At 35.0% G+C, this 24,887-nt stretch overlaps 1 protein-coding gene across 2 annotated transcripts in view; it reads left to right on the top strand.

Annotated features, from left to right (window-relative positions):
- The window catches only part of UNC80 (unc-80 homolog, NALCN channel complex subunit), a 225,382-nt gene that overhangs the window by 83,659 nt on the left and 116,836 nt on the right, over positions 1 to 24,887 (top strand). For both annotated transcript variants that reach the window (XM_032859910.1, XM_032859911.1), the window contains exons 22-24: positions 1,237 to 1,409; positions 19,859 to 20,071; positions 23,399 to 23,570. In XM_032859910.1, coding sequence (XP_032715801.1) covers positions 1,237 to 1,409; positions 19,859 to 20,071; positions 23,399 to 23,570 — 558 coding nt within the window. The remainder of the gene's footprint in view (positions 1 to 1,236; positions 1,410 to 19,858; positions 20,072 to 23,398; positions 23,571 to 24,887) is intronic.

Raw genomic sequence — 24,887 nt, 5'->3', positions numbered from 1 at the left:
GCTAAATGAAATAAGTCAATTAGAGAAAGACAATTATGTTATGATCTCACTGATATGAGGAATTTCAGAAACAAGACAGAGGATCATAGGGAAAGAGAGGGAAAAATGAAACAAGATGAAACCAGAGAGGGAGATAAACCATAAGAGACACTTAATCTCAGAAAACAAACTGAGGGTTGCTGGAGGGGAGGGAGGTGGGAGGGATGGGATGGCTGGGTGATGGACATTGGGAAGGGTATGTGCTATGGTGAGCACTGTGAATTGTGTAATACTGATGAATCACAGACTTATACCCCTGTAACATAATTACATTGTATGTTAATAAAAAAGAAAGAAAATGAAATGTACCTAGGGATAGAAATGATGAAAATCATATTCTGTATCATTTCTTCTTAATGTATGTTTCTTAGACATTCTGCATTAATAAATCACAAGGAATGTTTGTGAAAACAGACATGGAATCAAAGTCTCTAGGGATGAGACTTGATATTCTGTGTTTAATAAGCTCCAAAGTGATTCTTATTGATAGGCAGCTAAACTATGGAAAAGTAAGTGTGGGGAGGGATCAGTGGTTCCCAAATCTCTGACCCCAGTGTTGGGTCAGACTGGCTGCATCATTATCTTCTGGGAGGCTTACAAAGCACAAAATCCTATACTCCACTTCTAAAAATTCTGATTCTGAAAGTCTGGATGAAATTCAGGAACTTCCTAGGTAATTCTGATATATAGCTAGGTTTGGAAATCCTGAATTAAATAACCAAACACTGAGATTCTTTACAACTCCAATAGTCAGTGATTCTTTGTATCGTAACTGAGATACCAAGTTATTGGCCTTGATATCAATTTATGTAACAGATATGAAATTGTATAATAATTTCATCTTTGATAAAAATAGCATTTAGTTGTTGATTACAGGAAGAATCATTTTAAATATACTAAGAGCTCTTGTCAGTATTAAAGAGGAGACCATAAGTAAAATGATCAGATCCTATGTTTAAATATTTTATGTAAAATTCTGCATTTGCTTATGCCATTTGTCACCAGATTCCCAAAAGTCATGGTGTGTCTCAGTCAGGCATTAGGATGGAAAAGAAGGATGTGGAGTCAGGGAGAAAGTTTTCAGGCCAACACTACAGAAAACATGTTATAACTTTGAAGCTCTTTTTCAATCTGTGATCTGTTATACTCTGTTTTTTGTTTTTTTTTCATTCTTCCACCATGGAAAAAAACCTACAGGTTGCCACAGTTTTGATGACCATCTGTCTTCCAATCAAGAGGGTGGAAAAAGCAAAAACGTGGTGAATCTTGGAGCGATACGACAAGGCATGAAGCGCTTTCAGTTTCTGTTAAACTGCTGTGAGCCAGGGACAATTCCTGATGCATCCATCCTGGCAGCTGCTTTGGATCTTGTAAGTTGTTGGAAGAGTTTGTCTACTCTGTCTCCCATTACAACTGATACTGCTAATAGAGGAAGGCATGAATCCCTAATCCTGACCATATCTGTGTAGTTATGTTTTTTTTTCTTTTAATCCATGCTTTATAGTTTTCAGAGTACAAGTCTTTCACTTCCTTGTTTAAATTTATTCCTAACTATTTTATTATTTGTGGTGCAATTATAAATGGGATTTTTTTTTAGTTCCTCTTTCTGCTACTTCATTGTTAGTGCATTTTCGATCTGCAACAGATTTCTGTATATTAAGTTTGTATCTTGTGACTTTACTGAATTTGTTTATTAGTTCTAATCGATTTTTGGTTGAATCTTTAGGGTTTTCTATATATAGTATCAGGCCCTCTGCAAAATAGTTTGTTTTACTTCTTTCTTACCAATTTCTTTTTCTTGTCTGATTGCTATGGCTAGGACTTCCAAAACTATGATGAGCAAAAGTGATAACTGGACATCTTTGTCTTGTTCCTAATCTTAGAGAAAAAGTTCTCTGTTTTTCACCATTGAGTATGTTAGATGTGAGTTTTTCATATATGGCCTTTATTATATTGAGGAATGTTCTTTCTAAATCTACTTTGTTGAGAGTTTTGGTTTTTTTAATTTTTTAAAATCATGAATGAATGTTGTACTTTGTCAAATGCTTTTTCTGCGTTTATTGAGATGATTATAGATTTTTGTAGGGTTGTGGGTTTTTTTCCCTCAGCATTAATGGTAAAAGCAGGAAGAGAATTGGTGAGGTGAAAGAAGAAAAGAGAAAAATTAATAAATATTCACTGGGAAGTAGACTGTATAGCATCATGATTAAAAGGATGTGAGTGCTCTGGAATCAGACTACTTGGGTTAAAATCACTCTGACATTTACTAGTTGAACCTTTATAAGATGGAAGTAGGAATAATAATAATAAATTCTCCAGCTAAGTATAAGAATTAAATGCCACATTAAATAGAAAGCCCTCACCAGATTGCCTGAAATGAGGTATCTGCTTAATAAAGTTGGCCATTATTATTGTTCTGTTATTAAGTTTATGTCTGTCATGTATTAGTACTTAAACATCTCTGAGTCTTGGTTTAATTAACAATTGGAGGAAAGATATAAAGGATCAGATGAATTTAATTGTGCAGAAGTGCTTTGAACATCATATGCTATTATATATGTGTAAGGGATTGAAGAATATAAAATAGATCTAGTTTTTTTTTTTAAGATTTTATTTATTTATTTGAGAGAGAGAACACAACAGGGGAGCAGCAGGCAGATGGAGAAGGAGAAGCAGGCTCCTCACTGAGCAAGAAGCTTGAGCAGGGCTCCCTGCCAGGACCCTGAGATCATGACCTGAGCCAAAAGCAGACACTTAACTAACAGAGTCACCCAGGCATCCCAAAGTGGATCTATTTTAGAAAGGGTTTCTGTCAGGTAAACTAGGCTCAGATGTGCATTTTGAACTCAGTATCTCCGTTTCCTTTATTTACCTCTGGTTTAATAAACTCTTCGTATGCTGTGTAAATACTGAGTACAAAATACCAGGTAAAACATCAAGAATAAAAGTATTTTATTTTCTCTTTTAAAAAATAAAAACTAAACATTTTTTTTACAACAAAAAACTTTAAGCCTGTGTATAAATGATCCCTTTTCCAGGTTTTTAACACACAAATAAGTGAGCATTGACCACACGTATTTTAACTTGGAAAATCAACCAAACCTGATAATGTAATTTATGACATTCTTCTGTGATATTTACAGGTATTGCTCTCAGGATAGTGACCAGCAAATTATAGGACTTCACTTAAGCATGAAATAGAAATACCACTGTAATCACCCAAAATAATGACTTGTTGTGTAAGATTTTTCAATCGAGGGCACCTGGGTGGTTCAGTCCCTTAAGGGTCTGCCTTCTGCCTTCAGCTCAGGTCATGATCCCAGTGTCCTGAGAGTGAGTCACCTCAGGCTCCCTGCTCAGTGGGGAGCCTGCTACTCCCTCTCCCTCTGCCTCTTCCCCCTACACTGGCCACTCGTGCTCTCTCTGTGTCTGCTCTTTCAAATAAATAAATAAAATTTTTAATAATAATAAAAAAGATTTTTTAGTCAGTTTTCCATTTCCGGATATTGGCCTTTTTGAATGTTAGTAAATTCCAAAATGTTCAGTGTGTATTGATGTATGCTATAGTGACTATAAAATGTGGGGAATCATGAGCTTCCAGGACAGCTGAGGCTGGTGGCACTTAATCAAAGAACAAGATGCCTGTCTAAAGCAAGAGAGTTTGACAAGGCAAGGACCCAGTCCCTTGGTTTTTTAAGTGAGGGTATTATAACTAGCCTGTCCTTCCTTTGAGTTACACAGTGATTCTTTTTAATCACTCTTGACCTATCCAAAAAGGATCAGATTAAAATAAGTAAATAAATGTAACAAATTCATAGGAAAAGAGCAAACAATTGAACAGTTAAATAATGGATGAGTACATGAACAAACAGTTCATCCAAAATACTCATACCCAATAAAGTATGCCCCATCTTATTGGCACTTAAGAAATGCTCATTAACGTGTCCATAGATTCCTGTATCGTAACTATCAAATTTGTAATGATTAGAAAGGTCTTGACAATGTGTGGAACATGGTGGTGATTAGTAGTGGGAGCATCAGGATTTGATTAGTGAATAGAAGGAAGTCAGAATAATAGGGTGATAGTGGGAGGGCAGTAATGGTGAGTAGTTCTCCTTGGCCTCTCCGTGAGAATAAGTAATTTGGGACTGGATATAGTCACAGAGGAGGGGCAGTTCTCTACATATTAATTAAACCACATGGCTAGGTGATGATGGAATTTTAAAAACCCAGAGTCAGTGCAGCTTAAGATACTCATCATATACTAATTAATTAATTAACTAACTCAACTCATGTCTATTGAGAATTTCCCATATGCCATGCATGTTGCCAACTATTAACAGGTGCAACAAACTCAACTTGTTTGAACCTTTCCTTATGAAGATTAGATTTGCCTAGTGATCTATTTACAGACTTCTTAGTACAGTATGCTAAGGGGAATAAACATATGATTAACATTTATTGGGTACCTATTGTTTCCAATGGAAAAACCCCTGAAGCTCAGAAAGACTAACCAATAGGCCAGGGCTGCACTGCCAGCCAAGGATAGAGCCAGATTAGACCTCTGTCTTCAGAGACCCTATATTTAGTACTCCACCATACTGACTGTCTTATTAAAAACTATTTGAAATCACTAAAACATGCAAAAATAATAAATTCTGTGTTTTATACATGATCATTTAAATATAAGTAAGAAAGTGAAAATGACAGAAGTTAGTTGAACAATTATGAAATTCACAGTAAAATTATGCATTAGCACTTTATACGTGGTTTAAACTGTAATGTTCCAGAGGTACTGTCACGTCCACTTTTGTCTCAAATACTCATAGCTCTTTTGGAAGATTTTAAGACAAAACAGGGTATCAAATTTCTCAAGCAGTTGCCTAACAAGATTAAGGAAAATGTTAATAACAAGTCATATTACTTCAACTAGTTGAAAAATTGATAGAAAGATATAGGCACAGCTGGCCATACACATTGGAGAATAATAGCATGATAACATTTGGATAACTATTAGTCAAATAAGCACCTGATGACAGAAATAACAGATTGACCTTGACATACTGGAAAAGTCTAGGTAGGCCCCACACTCTTTTTAGAGATACTGATCTGAAATCAGCACATAAATATATTATACAATGAACTTTACTGAGCAGTATTTAAACACTTCCACATGACAGAACAGAAGCCCCAAGAGCCAAGGTGATTTTGTTCCAGGTCATATATGCCAGTCAGTGCTAAAACTGGGTTCAAGGGGCACCTGGGTGGCTCAGTGGGTTAAGCCTCTGCCTTTGGCTCAGGTCATGATCCCAGGGTCCGGGGATCGAACCCCGAATTGGGCTCTCTGCTCAGCAGGGAGCCTGTTTCCCCTCTTTCTCTCTCTGTCTGTCTCTCTGCCTACTTGTGATCTCTGTCTGTCAAATAAATAAATAATAAATAAATCTTTAAAAAAAATAAAACTGGGTTCAAAGCAGAATCTTCGGATTCTGTTCAGGATTCTTATAGCAGTAGCATATGCTTTCTTTGTAAGAAAGAGACACATACATACATATGAAATATATATATATATTTATTTCTATTTTGTATTATATTTTTTATTTATTTTAGTGAGAATGAGTATCCCTTGATACATTGAAAATACACTTAGATTAATATGATCTGCAGAATAAAGAAGACTATAAATTATTTTTAATGTCCAAAAACATTTGGATCTATTAAAAAGTTTCCTTAATACATGCATACATGATGAATTCATAACCAGAAAATATATGAGATTTTCGACTTTAAAGATTCACACCACATATTCACTCTCTAAACCAGTGATTCTTCACATTTTGGGGACATTGACTCTTTTGGAATTGAATGAAAGCTCTGGAAATTTTTCCAGGAGAAGTGAACATATAGACAAAAATTTAAGATATATCAGAAGGTTCATGGACTCCCCCAAAATCCACCCATGAAACCAAAAATGTTAAGAACTCAATCTCAGTTAATGGCAAAAGGATTACCTGGCAAAATGAGACCCCTTAGTCAAGTAGTTGGAATGATTACTTTTATTAATGATATAAAAACAGACATAGTAATTGTTTCCTATGTGGAATACTTAGGATTTATGTAATATGTGTATACATGGTTTACATCGTATACATGTATACGAGGTTTGTAACAGAGAAAGCAAATGAGGATTTGAAAAATAATCCCAACAAAACAAATTAGTACTTGTTTCTGAATGGAGATTATTTTAAGAGGAATACTGATGAATACTTTGATAATCAAATCTCTTGGGTGCTGAGATTTCATTCCCCCTCACCAAATGATTTTCATACCTATTTGATTTCCAACAGCTATAATGCTTATAGTTTTCAAGGAGATGAGATTACAGGGGTTTCCAGATATAAGCACATTCTGTTCCTGACTATAGCTTGACTCTGACCACTAAGTTGGACTGAAACCCATTGAAAACTTAAAATATATTTTATTTCCCCAAAAAGAGGGTATGGCCTGATAGTTACCAAATCACTAGAATCTCCTTTCTTCCTTTCTTTTGGAACCTACTTTAGCACTGCTGGACCTTCTCAAGCTTATAAATCTCATGGTAAGAAATAAAATAAAGGCGTTTGATGCCAAGAAGCTGTGTCTTTTGAGTCTCAAAGTAAAGAAGCATTTTCTTATGATTGTAGACATCCAGTGAGGAGATAGCTCCATGGAGAAGTAATGAGCTCTTTGTCACTAGACTGCATTCAGTGGGGGGCATTGTACAGGAGCCTTAAAAAGTGGGTGGTTTGTATGATTTCCTTCCATACCTGAGTCTTTGATTCTAGGTCGAGGCCAAGGAGTGTGCAAAGGTTAGAATTCCAGAGTTCAGAATTAGTAAAGGTTTAAAGAAATGTGGTAGGGGAGCCTGGGTGGCTCGGTTAGTTAAGCATCCGACTCTTGGTTTCACCTCAGGTCATTAGGATCATGATCAGGTCAGGATCCCCTCATGGGTTGTGGGATCGAGCCCTGCATTGAGCTCCATGCTCAATGGGGAGTCTGCTTGAGGATTCTCTCCTCCTGATTCTACCCGCACTTGCCCTTATTCTCTCTCACTTTCTAAAATGAATAAATAAGGAATGCCTGGGTGGCTCAGTTGGTTAAGCATCAGACTTTAGCTCATCTCATGATCCCAGAGTCATGGAATCAAGTCCAGCATTGGGTTCCTTGCTTAGCAGGGAGCCTGCTTCTCCCTCTGCCTGAGGCTCTCCCAGCTTGTGCTCTCTCTCTCTCTCTCTATCTCTCTCTGACAAATAATTAAATAAAATCTTTAAAAAATGAAAAAAAATTAATGTACAAATAAATCCCCCCCCCCAAAAAAGGAGTGTAGTAGTCTCCATTATCAGGCAGATAATCCAGGTAGGACTTAGTTGAGGGGCACCTGGGTGGCTCAGTGGTTAAGCACCTGCCTTCCGCTCACGTCATGATACCAGGATTCTGGGATCAAGCCCCGCATTGGGCTCTCTGCTTGGCGGGGAGCCTCCTTCTCCCTCTGCCTTTGCTACCCCCTCTGCTTGTACTCTCTCTCTCTCTCTCTTTCTCTCTCATGTAAGTAAATAAAATCTTAAAAAAAAAAAAAAAAAAGAGAACAACAACTTGATTGAATAAAAAGAGGGATAGGTAATGACAGTGGTAGTTGTGGCAGTGCGGGCAGGGGTGGTAGAGGATCACGATAGTAATATTTTCATTGTACTTGATAGTTTATAAAACACCTTCACATTTATTACCTTATTTATATGAGGAGAAAGGAAGCAGCCCGGGGAATAGCTCCCAACTAAGGGCACACTTAAATCCATTTTCTCAAGTATGGAAAAGGGAAGGAACTGAAGTCACTGATGAATTCTGACAAAGATACTGAGAGATGCTGCATGTCCTATGTGCTTGAATCAGTACATTCTGTGTTTACTGTCCTTTGCACAGGTACAACAACCACAGTTCTTCATACTTATTCATCTGGGTTGAGAGTGTCTCCAGATTACTCTAACTGTCACAAATGTCTTCCATTGAATATATTTTTGGTTTTTGTTTCCTCTGTATTTGGCTTCACTTAATTATCTGGTTTCATCTGCTTCCTGGTTTTCAGAAATGTCTCACTGTTAAAAATATGTTTTATGTTTTACAATGCATTTGTGGTTTTTGGCATATATGTGTATGTGTAAATAGAAGTAGAGCTATCTATATTTCTATCAAATAAAAATATGAATGCAGAAATGTAGAGAAAGGTAGGTATAAATACAAATGATATGGATGGATAGATACACAGATGTGATCTAGATGCAGATGTAGGCATCCTTAGAGATCCTGCCTTTTCATTGGGTGGGATTTGGGGGAGGAGGGAAAAATAAATGTGCTCCTTCACCATCACATTCCCTTACGCCTCTTTCTCCCGTCTCTCCTTTAATGTGTTCTTTTGTTGAGTGTTGCATTTACTTTTAAACGCAATTTCTGCATTATGACATAATTTTATTTCAGATCAGCTTTCATTGTCTTATTGCCTTAATTGTAGAATGTAAATGTGACTTTTTCAAGTTTGCGATTTTCTTCAGAATTAAAAAGTATTGTTAAATGGAAGAAGTATTAGAAATGTCAACGTTCAAAGTCCTGCCGATCTGCAGGTTTTGTTTTAAACAATTCTTTTGTCACTGTTGCTGTGACTACTTACCTTAGGGATAATTGGTTTAATTTTAAGTCCGGCGCAGCTCTTCCTCTCACTCTTTCTCTTTAGTACAATTTAATAGACACAAGTGCAAGGCATTTTGGGAAAGACATGTTTTAGAAAAAACTCATTTTGTCTCTAGGTTTATGTAATCTACAAACACAAAAATAGAAAAATTAAACAATTCAAGCAAAAGGTACTTCTGTCTGTTCTCTATGTATCTCGGGTGAAATATTCTATCCCCTTTTATTCGATTTAATATATAACGTGTGTAGATATAATGACTTCTAACTTATTTACATGAATAACACTAATAATAATGTCAGTTTGTGTTAAGAACAATTCCATGAAATCAAGAAAGTCAATGATACTGTAGAGTTCTCTCTAGTCTGTGGGTAGAAAAAAATCCAATTCGTGGTAAGTTACATAGCCTCATAAATTCATAGCTTTAGGAAAGATTATATAATTTTTCTGCAAACTGGGACACTTTGGAGAGTGAAAAGGGATGCTATCAATAATTATGCCAGTTAAACAGACATAAACTGAAAGTCTCCTGGTGAAAATGAAACATTGGTTACCATAGGTAGATTCATACTTTCAGGTTCACTGCATCAAATGTAATCCGTTATAGGGTCTTACTATCACAAGTCCACTTGGTTATCAATGCAGATTAGCTCTTTCAAGAAAATAGGAATATCTGCATAAGAGGAACTATCAAAGCAAAATCATATTGTGTTCTCTTTTGTATCATGAGAAAGGTTGATATAATTCAATAATAACCAAAACTAAATCATCAAATTATTCACTTGATGCTAGTGGTATTTCTATATTATTGATTTTTTTTTTTTAAGATCCTAACTATGGGGATGTCTGGGTAGCTCAGTCATTTGGGCATCTGCCTTTAGCTCAGGTCACGATCCCAAAGTCCTGGGATCAAGTCCCGTGCTGGGTTCTTTTCTTAGCAGGGAGCCTGCTTCTCCTTCTTCCTGCTGCTCCCCCTGCTTGTGCTCTCTCTCTCTGATAAATAAATAAAATCTTTAAAAAAAAAAAAGTCCTAACTATGAAATGTAGCATGAAAGTAATGTATTTCATAAATACATCGAGTTTAAGGGGAAAAAATTATCACATATTCACCACTACCATAGAGAATAGGACATTTCCACTTTCTTTAAAGTCCCCTGAATTCCCTTCCCTAATCACACATCCCCTACTCCCTACAAGACATCGCTCTCTTGAACTTTGTTTTAATCTCTCTTGTGCTTTATTTTACCACATGAGCTTTTGTCCCTACGAAATATATTGTTTCTTTTTGCTTTGTTTGCCTGGTTTTGAAATTCATTTACATTAAATCATGCTATCCTATTTTTGCACCACATTAAGTTTGAGTTCATCTTTGTTGATGCTTTTAGCATTAATGCATTGATTTTCATTAATGAATGATATTTGTTTTTGATTATGTCATGGTTTATATATCCATTCTGTTAAGTGGACGTTTTTATTTTCTCCAAATTTTGGCTATTTTGTACAATGCCTTCATGAGTATTACTGCATATGGGCCTTGATTCACAGTTTTCTAAATACACCTAGGGGTGGAATTAGTGAATCATAATTTTATTCTATGATCCCACAGTGTGTTTCCTAATAGTTCCAACAATTATTGGCACCAACGCTGTAATAAAAACTCCTATTGCTCTGTGTTCTTGTCAGTGTTTGTATTATCCAACATTTTAATTTTTAACAATCTGGTGAATTAAAGTAAAAATACTTTATATTTCAACCTCAAGTCTGAAACATCTTCTCGTGGGTCTATTTACCGTTCATGTTTCACTTTGGGAAAAGATCCCGTAATGCCTTTTATTTTTTTATTGGAGGATTATCTAACTTTGTATTGATAATTTTAAAAGAGAGTATAGATATTGTCAGTAAGAATCCATTTTCTGTTTTTCTGTTTTTTATTTTATTTTATTTATTTATTTATTTATAATTTATTTATTTATTTTATTTATTTTATTTATTTTTTATTTTAAATATATATTTATTTTACTAATTTCCCACTTTCTGGCTTATTTTTATTTTATTCTTTATACTAAATCTTAGTGAAGAGAAAATTTTAGTTTGACTCATTAAGATTTTCTTTATGGCTAGCTTTTTTTTTTAACAACTTTTTAAAGAAATCCTTAGGTAATAAATATATTCTTATGTTTTCTTCTAAAAGTTTTAATTTACATTTCATACTGAAGTCTTTAACTAGAACTTACTATGTGACTGCTGTAAGAAATTTTCTTTCGTTTTTTTCCCCACATAGAAAATAGTGATCTTAGCATAATATATTACTAGTTCATACTTTATTCTCTCATGTGTAGATAATTCATTTCATTCATTGTTTAGAATTCATTGTATTATCTTAATCATGTGTCAGGTTTCCATACATGCATGAGTGTAATTCTGAGGGGTTTTTTTGTTTTGTTTTGCTTTGTTTCCTGTTCCATTCCCCTTCTACCCGGAGTTAAACTACTCTGTTTAATAGCTAGAACTTCTAGCATCACCCAAGCTATTCATGACTCTTTGCTCTTCCGGGCAAATTTTATAATTAGATTGTCAGGTTTCATGAAAATCTTTTAATTTTTTTCCTGGAATTATATTGAGTCCATTGATAAATTTAGAGATAATTGAAATTCAGTTCTGAATTGATTAGTCAAAAGTTCTACTTTTTGAGTTAGCATAAGTAATTTTAATTTTTTTAAGAATTTGTCAACTTCACCTACATTTTCATGTTTGTTGGCAAAAAATTTATCATAACATTTTCTTCTTAGTTCTTAATTTTGGCAGTATCTGTAGCTATTTTATCTGTTTTTATTCCTCGAATTGTGAGAGTTTTTTCTTTTTAGGCTTGCCAGAAATTTGTCAATTTTATTAGTCTTTTTTCATGACCTTGTTGAGTCTATTTTATCTTCATTCTCAAATTCATTAATTTCTGTTCTTATTTTTATTTTCTTCTCTTACTTTGAATTCATTGGTTTATTCTTTAGCTTATTGGCTCATTGCTTATCTTGTAATTTTATATTTTCTTTTCAAAATTGGCATTTAGCTATTAATTTCCTTCTAAATACTGCTTTAACTACATACTGTAAATTCTGATAAACTGTATTTTTTATTTTGTTAATTTATTTAAAAATAATTTTTAATTTCTTTAATGATTTCTTTTTGACCCATAGGTTAATTACTTGTATATATGTGTGTTTCAATTTATAAATTCCAAGTTTTTGTTAGGCACCTATTTGTTACTGATTTGTTACTCTATTTTTACTGATTCTTTGGAATTAATTTAGACTTGTTTTATGACCTAGAACATTATCAATTTTCATAAATGTCCCCTTTGTGGTTAAAAAGAATGTGTAGTCTCCAATAATTGAATACTGCATTTTGTATTAAAAATCTCCATTCTTATTTACTTCTTACTGCTTTATCTGTTGATTACTAAGTTGTGTTTAAATCTTCACTCTGATGGCAAATTTTATCATATTTATACTTGTAGTTCTGACCATTTTTATTTATTTAGCAGCAGTTTAGAAGTGTGACAGATATCTGGTGCTATGAACATTTTATTATCATCTGGTGACCCAGATTATTTCTAGTAATGCTTTTTACTTTAGGATAGATTTTTCCCTGATACTAATATAGCTGAAACCATTTTATTAGGTTTAACATTTGCTTGGTATGTCTTTTTTTGCTAATCTTTTATTTTCAATTTTTCTACATCTTTGTGTTTTAGGTATATCTTTCATAAAAAACAGATATGTGAATTTTTTATACCACTTTAACAACTTTTTCCTCTGGGAAATTTAGTACATTTGCTCAGATTGTGATTGCTGATATAGATTCACTTCCTTTTTTTTTTTTTTTTTTGCTTATTTATCACTTTTTTTCATTATTTCATTGTGTGCCTGTTCTTGTTTCTATTTCATGTCCTTTTTTAGATTGTGTTGGATTTAGTTTTATTTCTATTGATTTGGTTTAGCTTTGTTTTATTTATTTTTCTTCACTAGCTTACAAATCATTCTCTTTTAATATTTTTAAATTACGTACTTAAATTTAATGAAGTCTAAAATTAATATATTTATCCTTATCTCAAACAGTAAAATACTGTAGAAGATTTTAACCCCAACTATTGTTTGAGATTTAGTTCTATGTTGTTTTTGTTTTAACACTGACAAAGTAAACATTATTTTTGTTGAATTTGAGGAAAATTATTTTTAAATTTACCCAAAAGCTTAGCATATTTTCTGCTCACCATTTCTCCTTCCATCTCATACATTCCTCCTAAGATCCACCCTTTTGAAGGAGACCTTTTAGAAGTTTCTTTAGTGATGATCATTTGGAAGTAGTTCTCTCAGCTACAATTTACTTGAAAATGTCTTTACTTTGGTCTCATTCTTGAAAGATACTTTTGCTGGAATTATAATTATAGGCTAAAATTTTCTTTCTGTACTTCAAAGGTATTATCCCGTTCTCTTCTGGCTTAATTGACATTGTATTATGTATAGGAATATACATAATATAATGTGCCCCCCCCATTGCCTTTGATATCTTCTCTTTACTTTTGACATTTTGCAGTTTCACTGAGATTTTTCTAACATATTTTTCCTAGTTGAGGTTCATAAAGTCCCTGAATCACATAATTGACATATTACATCTATTCTGGAAATATTTTAACTATTATCTCTTCCAAGATTGTGTCTTTCACATTTTATATAATCCTTACTTCTATAAATTGAAAAGGTATGGGGCGCCTGGGTGGCTCAGTGGGTTAAAGCCTCTGCCTTCAGCTCAGGTCATGATCCCAGGCTCCTGGGATGGAGCCCCACATCGGGCTCTCTGCTCAGCAGGGAGCCTGCTTCCCCCTCTCTCTCTCTGCCTGCCTCTCTGCCTACTTGTGATCTCTATCAAATAAATAAATAAAATATTTTTTAAAAAATTGAAAATGTATATGATAGGTATTATCAGTTTATCCTCTGTTTTTGATAACTTCTCTTTCATATTTTTAATTTGTTTCTTTCAGTCTATATCCTAAGTTTCTGAGATATCTCTTCCATTTCACTTTGTCTAATCCCACAGTCCTTAACTATGAGTAATTTTGCTTACTGAGGGACATTTGACAATGTCTGGAGGAATTTTTCATTGTTACAGCCTGATGATTGCTACTAGAATCTCCTGAGTAGATATCAAAAATGCTGATAAACATCTCATAATACATAGTGCACCCTTCATAAAAAGGGAATTATCTTGGCTCAAATGGTCAATAGTGCTGAAGTTGAGGGGAAAAAAAGTGATTTAATCTGTGGGGTTTTTTTAAATTTAATTTTATTTTTTCCAGTGTTCCAAAATTCAGTGCTTATGCACCATTAATCTGTGTTTTAATCTATACACTGTGTTTGAAATTTCAAGTACTACTTTTTACTTGTAGAATTTTATTTGATTCTTGTTTTAAAAGTGCTTGCTCAATTTTGATAACATAATTCATCATACTTAGATCATTTATACAATATCCACATTAATCTTTTTTTCACATTAATCTTTAAATGTATTCGACACACTAGAATTCCAATAATTGCTCTTTTTGTGGGTTTGATTCTATACTTTTTGTTTCTTCTTTTACTCATGGTGAATTTTTTAAATGTATTTTTTATGTGAACTTAACTTCTCAGAACTTTATCAGTGGGAATTCCTTAAGATCTGTGTTAAAAGCAGTGTTATTTAGTGGACCAGCAATATCATCATCATCTGTGAGCATGTTTGAAATGCACATTTTCAGACCCTCAACAGATCTACTGAATCAGAATCTCTGTAGTGAGAACAAAAAAAAGAAATATTTTTTTCTATATTCAAAAGTGACTCTAATGCACATTCAAGTTTGGAGATTTGAGAAGTACTACTTTAAAGTATTCCTCCAGAGAGGATTTCCATTTCCTTTCTCAGACCATTTTTTAAACTTTCTTTGGTGATCAAGGAGCATGGAAATAGTGTCCAGTCTAGTCCAAACTTATACAAGAATGTGAGGTTTTGACTAAGAGTTCTTATGAAAGAATTTTTTTTTTTTAAACTTCTGTCTTACTCAGAACCAACCCTAGTCAAGTAAGCCTACTTCTGTGGGTAGATCGTTTTCCTATTCATCCATTGAAGGTGACTCCCACCTGGGATCTGGACTTTATATAGGGGTGAATGAACTGAACTCCCCCTCTGCTTGGACCCAGACATTGAACTCATGGCCCATCGAAAACATAGTTTGGCCTCTCCACAGTCAATAGAAACCCTCACGGTAATTATTCTCATGCTAGCTCACACCTGTCTCTCTTCTCCGCCGAGAATTACACTTTCCTGTAGTTTCTTCTCTCCAGTAGTCTATTATCTCATGTTAGAAACAAAAGCAAAAACAAGATGAAGAAGTGAGGGGACATTTTATCCAGAAATTTTAGATGTCTAAACCAAAGGAAGTTTGGCTTTACACCTAATCCATCATATTGTCAGAAGCAGAGGACTTCATTTGGTTTTTATAATATTTACCCAAAATATTAATGTGATCTGTGTAACTGTTAAAATGGCAAGCCATCTAGACCATGTCCTAAAAAATAATGCCTGCCTATAGCCTGACAACTGAATGATTTCAGTTGCCCGCAGCTACTGTGGGAACGAGCAAGGGCAGAGGCAGCCCGTCAGTTACTTAACGATCTCAGTCAGGCAGAGAATTCAATACAGGCTAAGTAATAAATACTGACTCACAGGCACATGCCCTCTAGCAAATGAGCTTCCAGTGTATACTAGGATCCATAATAACTGACTAGTCCCACTAGTTTTAAATAAGTAGGTATCCTGCACCAGTAAGAGCTTTAGATTTTATGGTAAGGCAATAAAAATATTATGTAATTCCCCAGGGTCTAACATAAAATATTCAGTCTTTTAAAATAGTTAGTTCCTGTCCAGTGTTTTTATATGAGTTTTCAGAATCAGGGCTTCTTCTCACATAATAAGTTTAGATATAGTCCTTCAGGGAAAGGAATATATTATAATTATAACCTTCAATTAACCATCGTATCTTGGTAACAATATTTTCTAAGTCCCCAGGCAAAATAAAGCACAGCTGTTTGAATTAGTGTTCCAATTCTCTCCTTCACTTTCATAAAGGAAGCATTCAATATACATAATGATCTGATATAATGCAGGAAAAAGTGACAAAGAAAGTCAAGGAAAAGTAGCCAGCACTTGAAGTTTTCTCGCTGTAGAATGTTAGAGAAAACCATGCTGTGTAATGACATTCTTAAGACATTTTGTAACTTTAACTGAACAGCTCTGTAGGCATTATAGAGAAGACCTTATGTAAGAGCAAACCATATGAAATTGTTAGTATTCAACTATTTTTGACCCTCAAGCTTACAAATTCCGTATGATTTAACCTCAAATTTTAGGTCAATCGAATCATCCCAGTTAAAATTGATTCTTGCTTGTCTAAAACTGTGAAGTTGTGTTATAACTGAATTGAAGCCACAGGGCATTATGGAACATAAAAAGGTGATCTTACAGACATGCTAATAAGAAAAAATTTTAAATATGCCTACTTTTCCTTCAGGACCACTAGTAAAAATTCTCTATGGTATACCAATGGTATCAAATTTTATTTAGATGTTCGCTTTTGACTATGCTCTGATACTCTGTGGTTCTTTTCATCCATGCAGCGTTCTTCTGATTCATTTTTCTCCATTTGTGCTGTTTTTCTCTGTGATGTGAATCCATCCTTATCCATTCTGTCATGTCTCCATTTTTTGCTGCTTCTTCAGATTGTGCTGAGTTATAAGAGGTAAGCTCCATCAAAAGAGGAAAAATTGACTCTTCTTTATGTCCAGGAAGAATCTGTTGTCCAAGGTATTCAATAATACTGCCCCTAAGAATCAATACTTTCTAAACTATACTTTGAAAGGAATTTATAAAGGAAATAGTTCCCCATAGCCACATCTACACTAGAATGCCTTGAATGCTCTTCATACACAGTGTGATGTCTGTACTTATTGCTAGGTGTCTTCTACGAGGATGCACAGTAGAGTTCTTGGTTTTGTAGAATCCTCAACAACTCCCTCCACTGTCTGTACAGTAAAATATACTGTAATACCCCCTAGAAAGTACTAGTATTCAGTGCCATCTTGACTATAGGGTTTCAAGCTATATGTTTTCATCTACCAGGTTCATGAGGATTATGATTATAAGGCAATATTTGAGTTACTCTATGTCCCTTAATGCAGAGAGCAACATTTCCAAAAGTTACCTGGTTTTACAATTTACATGGATCAAATTCAGCAGATAATAATCACCCCTCCCTTTAAGATTGTGCTGCCTCAGTTAATGGGAATTATTTTCATATTGATCTCAATTCCATTTCCAAACTTTAGGATTTCCTAGGGTCAGTAACTGGTGTAATATCTGAGTTTTATTATAACTTGCCTTTAAGAACAGAAAATCAAAATTGCTTTTCATTCAAAATGCCCTGACCTTCCTAAGCAACTAAAACCATTTTTTTTTTTTTTTTTTTTGGAATAAGGCTAACCAATCTCCATAGGAAAACTCACAAAGCACAATTTGGATTTCTCATTCATCTATTTAGTTTTCTTGGTGTCATCTAAAGTTAATGGCAATAAAAAGATCCTCTGCCCCATACATTTGAGTGGGTTAAGTTTTGCCCTTGATAATCTTGTGGGAGCCAGAGTCTATGACATAATGCTACCTCAGCAGTAATTCTGTTGTCCTGACATTAAGCAATGAATCCCATTGCTTTGTATTGGGAATGTGTCAAAATGTGATGGGCTAAGAATAAATTCCCATTGCTCACCTTGCCCTCCAGACTGCCATATGTTTTCAGAGACAGATGTTCAAACATTTTCCAGACACAGATTAGCATATCTGAAATGTTTAATAAAATAAATATTTAATTCAGGAGAAGAGTGTAGACATTTAATCTGTATGTTATGGTACCACAATATTGATAGGTTTGATGCAGAAGTCATTTTACCCTCCGCAGTCCAAGTCTTTCTATTCCTGTGACCTGCGTCCAAATCTTAGCACCATGCAGTGGGTGATAGATTCTCATCATTAGTGTCCATTTTTATGAAAGATAGGTTCTCACCATTAGCATTCATCTTGTATTCTGCCTTTTCACATAGGTTTGTACATAGTAGCAATACGTCATATGTTTTGTGAAGTTAAGTTCCTACATAAATATATCTCATTGGAATTCTTGATGGCTTCCTTTAAGTTGTGGACAATGAGAAAATGCTTAAAGGGCTAACTTACTTGAATCACTCAGTGTGCTTGAGATACTGTGGTGCTCAAAGTATGAAATAATCAACTCTGCCTGAGAGAAAAGAGATTAAGAAAGGCTTCTTAGAGGAGGTATCTTATTCCTAAAAGTGGAAATTTGCCATATGGGAAAGGGGTTTAACATCTCCCACAAATGATGGAAAGAACATATGAAAAGTTGTAAGATGTCATATTTGGGTGACTATAACCAGTTTGATGTAGTTAGATCATAAGTACTTGATAGAGGGATAGAAAGGGAGATGAATCAGTTAACAAAGGCTGAGTATCTTTATTCATGTTATTATTGATGTGGATGGACCCTATAATAAATTTTAAATAGGAAAATGATGTGATCATACAGTAACATTACATGACATTAATGCCCCATTTTTAAACAACAACTTTCTACATGCCTTCTAGAAATCATCTTTTGCCAAGATTTAGATGTATATTAAGACAATACAGAAACTGAATAGGAACTAGCATAGATTTGGGCATTAGAGAGACCTGGTATTGAGTCCTCCAGTCACCTCTTCCCCACTGTATGATGGTAGAAAAATTATATTTCATTTTTTAAAAACATTGAAATGAAGATATTATTTCTAGACCAGAGATTTGTTATTATAATTAAGAATTACAAATCATAAAAACTAACTGGCATGTAATTGATATTCTCTATACATTAGCCCCTAGTTTAACATTGTAGATCAAGGCATTAAAAATATTGTTGTTTGAAATTATGGAAAGTGTTTCAATTTGAAAACCTGTGATTACTAATCAACATATGATTGTTGCATAACTCTGAGGTGATGCCTAATGGTGTGATGTATTTTTTAAAACAGGCACAAGTTAAAATACACATTATTTATTGATGTGTGTATTTTTTTGTGACCTGTTGACCTTCCAGGGAAACTTCATGTTCCTTCCCTAATTTGTTTATCTATTTAGCTTGTAAAGACTTCAATAGGTAGCTGATACTTACCAGTTTCTGGGTATCAACTAAAAGTTGTTTCTTTTATTTTTTTTTCAAATAAAAATCTTGACATGACATCGTCTTGACATGACTAGATGGAACGATATTTCTATTTTGCTGAAGAAGTGTTTTTAATTGATAAATACATTTATCAATTAAATAATTTCCTCTTTGTCATTTTCAATTGAAACCATGCCTATTTAAACAGAAATTGATCTGTTATTCATGACAAAGGAGAAAAAAGACTAACTCAACAAACTCTAATAAGTACTTCCTTTTCTTACTAGCCAAAATGTGCAGAAACAACAGAAACAGAAAGAGTACTTCTTTGGAACATGTGGATGGTCATAAATAACAGCTTATTCTTGGAACAAAAACACTATTGACTCCCTTGATTAACATAAGACTAATTCTAGAAATTGAATATTTGTTTGCTTCAGGTTAAAATTTTACGTTTAAGAACAGTTTCATATTGAAAAATTCTTTGAAAATTATCTTGCTCTCACATTCAAATCCCAGCTGCCTCTTAACTATGCAAAGATAGAGTCATGAAATTACTTGAGATTCTTCAAGAGGGGAAAACTAAACACAGAAATCTACTTAAAATATCTAATTCTTCAGTATCCTAATTTGCCTTTAAGGATTCATTTTCCAGAATTCCCACTACCATTAACCGTGATACTACTACCCTGGGAAACATTGCTAACCTAAATCAAGATATGGAGAATAAGAGAAACTAAGAGTACGTAGTAATTCCATGAAGGTCAGCCTATTTTTCATTAACCCCACATCATTCTTTCCTTCACAACCATCCTCAGGAAGCTCCGGTGGTAGCCAGAGCAGCTCTGTTCCTGGAATGTGCCCGTTTTGTTCACCGCTGTAACCGTGGCAACTGGCCAGAGTGGATGAAAGGGCATCATGTGAATATCACCAAGAAAGGCCTTTCCAGGGGCCGCTCTCCCATCGTGGGCAACAAACGGAACCAGAAGCTGCAGTGGAATGCTGCCAAGCTCTTCTACCAATGGGGAGACGTGAGCTTTTGATTTTCTTATCTAAATGTTGGGGTACTTGAGTCGAGTGAAAACGTTCTGTGTTTGTGTTATTGGGGAGACAATTTATTAAGTGCCTGTTATGTACCAGGCACTGAACAAAACATCTTAAAGGAAAATAAACGTTAATTCATTTTATCTTCCCAGTAAATCTATGAAGTTAGACATTATCTCCGCTCTTTCCTTGGTCCTCTGTCTCCTCGCCGCCCCCCCCATAAATGTCAACGTTCCCAGAATTTGTTATAATTTTTTTGTGCATAACCTCCTCCAGGACTACATTTATTCCTGTGTTTTCAACTGTAACATGTATTCCAATGGCACAGACTTCTCTATCCATAGCCCCATTCAGACCAACAGTACCAACTGCACTCCGGAGGTATTCACTTAATACCCTGAAACACGATCTGACCAAAGCAAAACTCTTCTTCCCATATAAATACACCCGCATCTGCAAGCCTTCCTGAACTTTCTATTCTACAAATGGCACCAGCATTCTCAAAGATGATAGCCTTTGAACATATTCCAACCTTCTTCCCCTTATGATTCCACCTTTTCTATGTTACGAAGGTCCTATTAGGTCATATTTTTATTCCTTCTCATCTGGATGACTAAGATATTTTCCTATTTGGTCTCCTTCCCACAGTCTGCCCTCATCTGACCCATCCTACACACTGTCAGTGAAATGATCTCCATATGGCAGAGCCCATCTAAAAGCAGAACGTTCATACTTATCTTCTGGCTTCCAGATTTGCCCCCTCTAATTCATTCTCCAAGCTGCGCTCACAGTGATTAGACTAAAATGCAAATCAGATGGTGTTTCTTACCCACTTATAATGCTTCAGTGGCTCTCCTTTTCCCTTGGGATAAAACCCAAATTGCTTAGTCTGGCATCACTGCTCTCTCTTAGTATTCAAAACATAGCAAGCTTATGGATGATGAAGTCGAATGAGCTAATATATCTAAAAGACCATTAATCTCAAACCTTTGTGTCTAAGAGGTATTCAATGATAATAAGTTATTACATTCATTTTTGAAAGGTTACATGGTTCGTGCATTTCTAGGCAGTTAACACCGAGTCTCTTGAATGAGTAAGTGTTCTCCCTCATGCACACATTACCTTTCATCCTTCTTTAGAATACGAAATGAAGTTCAGCTTCAAGAACTGTGAGATCTAGTCCCAGTCTACCTTGTCAGCCTTCAGGCACTTGATTTCCTGTCACGAAATTGTGCTTCCACCAAGTGGCTTACTTGTTAATCTCTGAACATGTCAGTGCACTTCCTTGATGGATCTTTTGGAACTCTCCATCTGGAGTGTTCACTTCTCCCCTTCTCCATTAGCCAAAGTTAGCCATTAGCTCCATTAGCCCTTAGCCAATTCTTCAAAATCTACTGCAAAGAGACACTCTGTGATTTCCTGAACCGAATCTAATCTGTCCATCTTCTGAACTATTGAGAGTGCTTTTCATCTCTTTTGATATTTAATGTGTTAATTTGATGTGTTGCTGCCTCCCCCAAGAGACTGTAAGCTCCTTGAGGGGAAGAGCAAAACACAGACACACTGCATTCGAATCTCAGATCACAGTTTGCTGAGCCACCTTGAGCAAGACTTTCAACCTCTCTAACCTTCCCAGTTGCCAAACAGTGATCCTTCTAAATGAAGGTTTATAATCTACTAGGGCACAGGAAGCAAAGATACTGATATACTGTAACAACTTATTCAACTCTGTTTTATTTAATACCTAACACATGACTTCACTTAATAAAGATTTGATGAATGAAGAAAGGAACAAACTTATCCTTAAGCCATTTTTTTTTTTTTTTTAGCCTTGGAAGAGACATAGAGCTCTAAATTATTATTCAGACATTTAGTATTATCCCAGACAAGTTCATTTTCTGAGCAACCCTTTAAGTTTTATGAACTGTGGATTTAACCTTAAATTGCTTAGTGTCAATATCCTGGAATGACTGATGCAGATTTTTTTTCCCCTTTGAATCTCACTATTAAGTTTATTGGCTCCACTCCAGACTCCTAATTGCATATCTCCTTCTTTAGAGAAGATCTCCAAAATAGTAGCATCAGGACAAGGTATTTTGTTGAAGTAGTAGTTTTTGTTTTTATGTTTTCACTTGCTTAAAACTCCTCAGGTTAGTGGTTGAATTTTGGGGAAGTCGTGATATCTTTTTTACACTGCTTTCTTTCTCTTTTATAGAGTTTTTATTACTTGCCACTTAATTCCAGAGTTTAAGGAGAACTTTTTGCTTCCAGAGAGCCAAGACATTCAAACAAATTATGTTTTCACTTGAAGACATATCTTTGTCAGTTTACAGTAGAAAGTCTAATTTCATGCATGCCCAGTTCTAGCAACTTCTCTAAATATTTGAAAGAAGTAATACGGGAATGAAGATGAAAATTAGCTGGAACTTTGTTCTTACTAATGCACAGAGTAACCAAGCTCTCAAACCCCAAGTTCAGTGCTCATTTTAGCTTTTGACTCTCCTTTCTAAGCACGTGTCTCTTCCTGTCTTGCACACAGTATATAATTGGAAAATAAAAGAATCAGAAAGAGGTGGCATATTTTGTCTCTTTCTGGAAAATTCCTTTTGGTAAATCAGACAATAGTGCATGATGATTCAGAAGAACAGATAGCAAGTATTGGTTCCATGTTGATGTTGGATATTTTATCAAAGGAATAGTTAGTGTTTCTTACTAGTACATAAAGTATCATAGAGTGAGGGAACAAAGTCTATTGAAAAAAAAACCATTAATTGTGTATCTAATGGCAGATATAAATAAAACTGCTGTACTAGAATTCATGTCAACCTCCAACTCATTAGCATGGCAGTGACATTCTCATAAAACAGCACAATCATAAGCACTCTGAGGAACTGTGAGTTCTTGTTTGTTTGTTTGTTTTTAACTACAACAAAATCCTCTGTTAAAAACATCTGCATACTCCCTTACAGGAGACCTATAAAACAAATGACCTTCAAGTAAGTGGAAATAGTTTCCAAAAAAAAAATTTGTGTGAGAACAGAAAGGTATTGTTCAGGTTCCTACAAGTCTTTAAATGACCTTGGAGATGGCATCAATGCCATCCACCTCTGCGTTTCCACATAGGGAAACATGGTGGCAATACCATCACGGCGCATAGAGGAGGCTTTTGCTGTATGTTTAAGTATCAGTTTCTTGGTTTCATGTGTCCTAGTAGTTTATACATTCCCATTACAGTTGCTTATTACCTCTAATGTGGGAGCCTATTTTGCAGTCTAACATACTTTGTGTGTTGTTTTTTTTTCTCCCCATGGCAGGCGATTGGTGTCCGGTTGAATGAGCTGTGCCACGGGGAAAGTGAGAGCCCTGCCAACCTACTGGGTCTCATTTATGATGAGGAGACCAAGAGGAGACTGAGAAAGGAGGATGAGGAGGAAGACTTTTTAGATGACAGTAAGGCGACTCCCTTTACTACAAGAACCCCTGCTTGTAAGAATCTCTGCTTTAGGAGCACTTAATATTCCTCTTTCCTCTTTCACATTCTTACCACCTTCCCATGTCTCCCCACTGCACCTTTTCCCCTATTCCCTGTGCATGGATGTAATGCATGTGCATAAAGCCACGTAAAGAGAGGATGAGAACCAGAATGAGAAGACGATACACAGAGACAAGGAGTTACAGGAGATACGGAGCTCCATTGCCTTATAGTCTGTGACTCATACTATTATACAAAAATTAGTTTTAGACCTCTCTGAGAAAATATAACAGTAAATTACTAACCCAGTAGAGGATTAGTCAGGTTTTACATTTTTTCGTTACTCTTGGAAATTAAAAAAAAAAAAAAAATTACACCAAGTAGACTTGAACGTGAACTGCTTCTCAGATGATTAAAATAGTGGGTTGCTTAGAATAATTACTGTATTTAACATGAATTTAAAATATTAAATAATTCGAGTGGTTAGACAGTGAGTATCTGCTGTACTGTACTTATCTGTTAAAATTAGAAGCTTGTCCCACCATAGAAGAGTAGAGACAAAGAGATTCCTGTGCATTCCTCTTCAACACCATTTTGTTCATACATGTGTTCTATACCATACAATCTTGTGTACGTGTACCACTGCCTTTTATGAACCATACAGTTCCTCCATGGTATTGGAATTAGTAATATTATCTGAGGAAGAGAATGAGGCCTCTTTCTCTTGTCTTTCTGTAGTGATTTGAAATTCAAACTCCCTGATTATGTTAAAGACTGTTCTTAGTTAAGTGATGCCAAGCCTACTTCATCTTTCCAGCCAAAAAATGTAAAAGGATGCCTAGGGTGTAACAGTGTGCATAATTAAATAATAATAAAAGAAAACTTTTGCCTTCTTTTCCACTTTTATACCAAGGATTTTTTTTTTTTGGAGGTTTTTTTTTTTTTTCATCTTTTTGCCCTTTCTCAGCCTTTATCATATTGGAGCCAATTTTCTTGACTTAGCTGTTGACAGAACACCACATTCTGACATCAGTCTTTCAGCTACCAGTGAATGTTCACCCCCAAAGATTCCATCAAGTTCATAAATCTAGATTATCCTGGAATGCCTCTGAATTGTAGAATGGAGAATGGAATTGAGTCTGGTTCTTAGGACCATTTGAGGACTATCCAGCAAATGCAGAACCTAGTAAAGGCCTACTGAAGCCATCCCCAAACTGCCCTGGATGTCCTAGGGGCCTTTCAGAACAGAGAGGAGCTAAAGCAGTGTTAGATGAATACATTCTCATGGGCCAAATGAACTTTAATTTCCATGAAACTACATAAGTATCCTT

Source organism: Lontra canadensis, unplaced genomic scaffold, assembly GCF_010015895.1.
Source record: "Lontra canadensis isolate GAN:19392208 unplaced genomic scaffold, GSC_riverotter_1.0 scaffold18, whole genome shotgun sequence".
NCBI classification, from domain to species: Eukaryota; Metazoa; Chordata; class Mammalia; order Carnivora; family Mustelidae; genus Lontra; species Lontra canadensis.
The sequence above is the reverse complement of the archived record's forward strand: the minus strand, read 5'-3'. Positions and strand labels throughout refer to the sequence as shown.